General features: G+C 41.2%; 1 protein-coding gene across 1 annotated transcript; it reads right to left on the bottom strand.

The window, feature by feature from the left end:
• Positions 1 to 1,166: 1,166 nt before the first annotated feature.
• On the bottom strand, positions 1,167 to 3,749 carry LOC139261969 (protocadherin-10-like). The gene has a single exon (XM_070877130.1). The coding sequence runs from the start codon at positions 3,747 to 3,749 to the stop codon at positions 1,167 to 1,169; it is 2,583 nt and encodes an 860-aa protein (XP_070733231.1).
• Positions 3,750 to 6,743: the final 2,994 nt, after the last annotated feature.

Below are 6,743 nucleotides of genomic sequence, written 5' to 3'. Positions count from 1 at the left end.
AAGCAACATAACAAAAAGAGATTATCTGGTCATTATTACATTGCTATTTGTGGGAGCTTGCTGTGCACCAATTTGCTGCTGTGTTTTCCAAATTATAACAGTGACTACACTTCAAAAAGTACTTCATTGATTGTAAAGCGGTTTGAGATGTCCAGTGGTCGTGAAAGGCGCTATATAAATGTAAGCCCTTCTTTTTCTTTTCTTTTCCAGCTCTCCTCGAGTTGGCTAACCTACGGTTCATTATCAGGTCAGTCTCAATTTTTGTATTACTGAAAAGATGTTGCTGAATAATAGATCGTCTGCTGTGCTGCGATAAATGACAATCAGATCTATTGGATCCACAGGATTAAAATGCAGATAACATGGATGGTACTTAATATACGAAGGTTTGTGTCTTTGCCACCATCGAATGTGCTGCGGATTATTCCTATTTAAAGATGATTCAAATAAATGGTATGTTCTGATCATTTTTAATGAAATGTATAACATACATTAGAAGTACACGTTAATGCATTGTGGTCCCTTAGATCGCAGAAGAAAAGTAGTTAGTTTAATTCCTTGCCAACACTTCAAGTTCTAATGTAACAAAGTAATTGAGATAACTGTTTCATTAAGTAAAATGTGTGGCTGGCAAAAATAACTCACCATCTTTAATACCATCCAAGTAAAACAGTATTGCTAAATATGAAGCACAAATAAACCAGTCGTGATTTATACTTAAAGCAATGTAATTTGCATTAACATAATGAATAGCATATAACAGGACTTCTATACCGTAAAATATTTTCAATTACATAATTTAAGTGCAACACTTCACATGTGGCTTCTTTCCCACTACGCACAGCATAATGTTGATCAATTGTATTATTTTGTTACAGTTTAAATATGTATATATATATATATATAATAGGAACAATCTAGATATATAATTATCAGACCAAGTTACCACCCTGAGTAATACGTAAAGTTATGTTGGCAATTAACTACATAATGCATGAGACCGAAAAACAAGCCACGAAGTCAAAAACGTTCTCACAGATGAAGGGTAGTTTACGCTTGGGCTAACATGCCGATTTAAATATACAAAAAGGGGCTCAATGCTGGCTTAAAACATAAATGGAAACCTAAAAGTAAAGAAATAAATCAGTGCAATCGAACAAGAATAATCAATGGAGAAATAATTGCCTCACCTTACTGCGTATATTTCGATCCCACTCACGAGATTTAATGGCTTTGGATTTGAAATTGGACGGTGATAGCTCGTTGTTTAGAGTTTTCGGTGCGTGTCCATTCCGTTTGACCCCACCTGTGTCAGAAGTGCTAATCCCGACCTTCGGTTTTGCTGGACTGTACGGTTTGAGGAAAGTAAAATCACTCTTGGCAGATTCCGGAGTCAGGCACACCTTGTAATAATAGGTGTGTGAGACGGGCCCACTTCCAGCTACCTCTAAAAAGTCAGGAGGCACTTTAGAACTCGTCGTTACTTGCAGGTTTATTTTAGATGTTTTCAAAGGATCTGGCGAGTTCAAATGTTGAAGACAACAGCAACTCCCCAAAGGAGTGCTGCAACCGTGGACATTATTTCTGCATTGGTGACACTTGACGGCAGCGACGATAATTATGGCCACAATGAATAGAATGGAAATGGACGCTAAGGTGATAATTAAGTAAAATGTTACGGCGGAATTGTGCTGTGTATTTCCAGACAAGTCGCTGATTTCAGGCAGAATTTCTGTAATGCTGTCCATTATTGAATATATGATCGTGACGGTGGCTGAAAGTGGCGTCTGTCCATTATCTCTCACAAGGATGAGAAGCGTTTGCTTCGGGACGTCTCTGTCCCCGAAGCTCCGGGTTGTCCTTATATCTCCTGTGTGGAGTGCTACTTTAAACAGAGTAGGATCTGTTGCCTGTAGTAACTGATAGGAGAGCTTAGCATTCTGCCCCGAATCCGCATCTGTAGCAATGACTTTGGTCATTAATTGGCCCGGATCCACAGATTGCGGCACCGTCTGCAGGGCAACTGAACCATTGTTTGGCCTTGGGGACATAATGACAGGAACGTTATCATTCTGATCCAAGATAATCACGTTTACTTTAACAGTGCCGCTGAGTGGTGGGAAACCAGCATCCTGAGCTTGGATCTGGATTTGGAAATCTTTAAGTTGTTCGTAGTCAAAGGAGCGTAATGCGTAAACTTTGCCGTTATCCGAGTTGATCGAAACGTAAGTTTTCAAAGATAATCCTTGGATCATGCGGTCTATGATAGAATACGACAAATAGGCATTTTGTTCCGAGTCAGGGTCCAGCGCTGTCACGGAGCAAACAGTAGAACCCGGTGCATTGTTTTCCGTGACATATACTGTATAGGAAGGTTTCGAAAATCTTGGTGCGTTGTCATTCACGTCTGAAACCTTTAGAAATATAGATTTGTTGGTAGAAAGCGAAGGATAGCCCGAGTCAATGGCACGAATTGTGATGTTGTACTCTGGTACACTTTCACGGTCCAGGAGGTCGGTGGTCACTAATGTGTAATAGTTTTTAAAAGAAGATTGAAGTCTAAATGGGACGTCCTTAGAGATCTCACAGCTAATCTGCCCATTCTTTCCAGAATCCTGGTCTGTAACACTGATCAGAGCAATTACTGTCCCGGCCATGGCGTCTTCCATGACTGGGCTTGTGACTGAAGTCAGGATCACTTCAGGCGCATTATCGTTTACATCAACTATATCTACTAGAACTCTGCAATGCACAGGTATTGCATATGGGCCGCCTTTATCCTTGGCTTGCACATAGATTTCATAACTATTTAATTCTTCGTGATCTATAACGCTTTTAACTCTAATCTCACCTGTATGGGAATCCACATTAAACAGTTCATGTACTCTCGGTGGAGTGTGACTACTGAAAGAATATACTATCTCACTATTGGAGCCTTGATCTAAATCGCTGGCGTTCAATTTTAATACCAATGTCTCCTTGGGTGCATTTTCTTCCAAGGAAACTTTGTAAGTTGCTTGCTCGAAGAGAGGTAGGTTGTCATTGGCGTCTAAGACAATGACAGAGATCAGGGCAGTTCCAGACCGCACTGGGATCCCACCGTCAACCGCAGTCAGCACTAGTTGATGCATCTGTTGATGCTCCCTGTCGAGTGTTTTCTCCAACACCAACTCTGCAAATTTGCTACGATCGCTCCGACTATCCGCATCCAGGATAAAATGTTCATTTGGACTTAGTCTGTAGGTGCGGATAGAGTTAGTACCCACATCTGGGTCGTGGGCACTCTCGAGAGGGAAACGCATGCCCGGCAAAGCCGATTCTATAATTTCCAGAGAGAAAACCTTCTTCGAGAAAGTTGGGGGGTTATCATTTACATCCAGAATCTCCACTTCAATACGGTACAGTTCGAGAGGATTCTCGACAACAACTTCCAGATGCAGAAAGCAAGTGAAGCTCAGACCACAGAGCTGCTCTCTGTCTATTTTTTCATTCACGAACAAAATGCCATTGCCCAAATTTACCTCCAAATATTGTTTTGAGGCACCAGAAACGATGCGCAGTCTTCTGGCTGATAGCTTACTAACATCTAAACCCAAATCGTCAGCAACGTTCCCAACAAAAGCGCCGTGCTTTAGTTCTTCGGGAATTGAATAGCGAATCTGTCCAGAAATCAAATCAGAAAAAGAGGCCACCGTAATAAAGCAAAACACTTGCCTTGTTAGTGTCCACGATCCCTTTCCAGTCATCATTTCCACGGCAGTCCGGGACAGATACTCCAGCCTTCTGAATATTATTGTCAGGAATTAAGAGAAAATAAATCACGGTCAGAACTTATTGGTTGATAACTTATTCCAACGACGGATACATTAGTGCATTCAGAATTCTTCAGAATTCTTACATTGTTCCAGTAAAATTTTTCCTTGAAGCGAAATGTTCCCTTTACATTCGAACCCTGTTCCCGTCTGCTCTCAACGTGGACAGTGGTACTGTAATCTGTAATTCCGATGTTGTACTTTAGTTAGCACAGCGCGCTGTGTGTGTGTGTGGAGGTGGCTTCTTTGTGTGGAGGCTGTGCAGGTTCTGCGCTCATATTTCAGTACTCAGGGACGGACAGCAACAGCGAGAAATCCAGCGCGCAGCGTTTGATATGTCTTAAAGACACAGTACCAGTAAAATGCTGTTGTAACAAGATACCAAGATTCTGTCTTCTGTTTCTAGTTTTTGAAAATGAACACATTATTTAATGCTCCGAGATGCTTAATGTTCGAGTCCCCAGAATTATGCATTGTTAAATATTACAGAACATGTTCCTCTCTCTTCTTCCCATGTACTTTAAATGCAAATTATTTGAATTTTTGTTTTCCATATATAATGCCCTCTGAGGATATTATTTTGTTACTGATGTACACAGAAACACTGACACATTATTGCTAATGACCTATTTTTCTCCAGAAATAAGGATATTTCATTTGTAGGAAAATCGAACGCCTCGATATGGACAATCAACTGTTACCTACATTATGGTAAGAATCATCGTGACTATTACATTTGCACACTTTCTGCATATTCGGCAGTATTCTGATTTTTTTTTTACATTTGTAGTTAACTTATTAAACTCATTATTGTGCACTCGCCGTGAAAACTGCCTCCCAGAGTTTCCATTGAATGTCCAAACCTAATGAGCCTTGAAGTATTCTTCAATGGACCTTCGGCAGAATTCCCGAAGGGACCAGAATTAATTCTGCATTGAGCACTAGATAATAAGCAAAAAAAATTTTAGCATATATTGGTTGCATTATTAAGACACGCAGATTAAGTGCCTTTTTACTGAAATGTATATTCGAAACCATTGTACGATTAGATAGATCATATATAGATAGAAGCTGTGATGGCAGATTAGAGTTATGGTTTTAAAATCGCTAGACAGACAGACAGACAGACAGACAGATAAAGTGACATGTAGAAGAATTAGTGAGAGAGTAGAGTTTGAAAATGGAATGTAAATTCAAAGTCAACTTCTCGGTTAATGATAATCGCCCAAAGCTTTCAATGTGGGGAAAATTTTAGCAGAGGCAACAGTAGAATATGAATGGCATAGAGATGCAAAAGAATTAACCCGTTCACTTTCCTCCCAGAATATAATACATACAATTTTAAACGAAAATATGTGCTCGAAACTAACACTTGTCAGGCCTGCATCCCAAGCGAAGTGCATTCTCAACTACATCCAAAATATTCAGCGAATATTTAGAAAAAATGAATCACGAGTAACTTCTATTTGTTTCATCATCATAGGCAATCTCTCGAAGCGAGGACGACCTGCTTCCACGCCAAAAAGTGATGAGTTCATAGGTGTTTCAATGAAGGACCTAATATTCAGATTTCGAACTACATCTTGGAAGGTGGAAGATACCTGTGCTTGGATTTGTTTAATGTGTGGATGCCGTTGCACACCAGCCACCACACGGGCTTGACAGAGCTAGATCTTGGTCCACTGGCAAGGATTACCCCAGACGACTGGAGACCAGCTCTGTTGCACGGACCAAGCTTGCACACATATCGCAGTGTGGGCTGGCCTGTGCTGTTCCTGGGCCCTTGCCTCTTCTGCGCCCCAGACTCACGCCTCTCCTGGGCCCCAGTCACTTCTACAAAGTCTTGCGCTTCTTCGCTCCTCCTTCTGTGCCTGTCCGCACTGCAATCAATGACCTGACATCGCAGCCGTTGCCCTCCTGCCGTGGTATGCCGCCGCACGCTGCTCCCTCTGATGGCCCCGGCCTGCTGGTGGTCTTGCAGGCCGGGACCACGCCGATTTCCGGGCCGGGCCGGGCCTTTAAGAACATTTAAGACTATTCAACACACACATCATGCGTTAATTAATTGATCTTAGATCCAATAAAATAGGTCACTTGGTTCCCCTAGTAATAACGCCACGCAAAGCTTTCCAAAACATGTCTAAAAGTGAGTACAATGGTCTCTGAACAGATGTCTGTTTCCTCTCCACTGATTGCTGTTGCACGGGATGTAAGAAAACGCTTAACTTAACATATTGAAATATAACAGTGAACAACCTTTTACATTTGCATTGAAGACGTTCTCATCATCGCAGCTCTCTGTTAACCAATAATTTCTACACACGAAGAGATTAAACGTGGGCAAGCTTGCAAAGCAAAATATATTTTTGCTAAAGTTTTCTTCTGCTGAATCTCCTTGGCAGGAATCTCTCTCTCATTCTCTCTCACTCACACACACACACACACATAACATTAGAAATAAGGTCTTAACAATATTTTCAACACGGGTTTCCATGGAAACTAAACGATCCGGCCTCTTATCTTTTGTTTCCTGAACTGTTGTATATAGAAAGTAGGTGCTGTGAGCGAAATTAATTTGAGAGGAGGTGGGTAAATATCAAGAAGCAAGCAGCAAGACATGAGGTTGTGAAGAAAGTCTGCAGACTTAGCGTAAAGCCACCCCGGGAAAGGCTCTCTCCATTAATTGAACGGTACAAGCAGCTGAGGTTGTGTCTCTTGGTACTGCCATTGATCCATAATGCCACTAGCAAGAACAGTAATTCCCCGAGACGTGAAGGGATTGAATACAATAGTTACATAAAATAAAAACGGTAGCTCTGTATGGAATATCGTGAGGTGCAGGCTGGAATAAAAAAACTGAAATCTTTTTGAACTGGAACCTGAGCTGCCTTAAAATTGAGAACTTAGCCCTAAAGGTAAAAATCTGAAATG

Source organism: Pristiophorus japonicus, chromosome 4 (assembly GCF_044704955.1).
Source record: "Pristiophorus japonicus isolate sPriJap1 chromosome 4, sPriJap1.hap1, whole genome shotgun sequence".
NCBI classification, from domain to species: Eukaryota; Metazoa; Chordata; class Chondrichthyes; family Pristiophoridae; genus Pristiophorus; species Pristiophorus japonicus.
Note: the sequence above shows the minus strand (reverse complement) of the source record. Positions and strands in the feature narration are given on the sequence as shown.

Bases quoted from the DNA above. Each gene is read 5' to 3' on its own strand.
- LOC139261969 (XM_070877130.1), bottom strand. From the start codon at position 3,749: ATGATGACTGGAAAGGGATCGTGGACACTAACAAGGCAAGTGTTTTGC.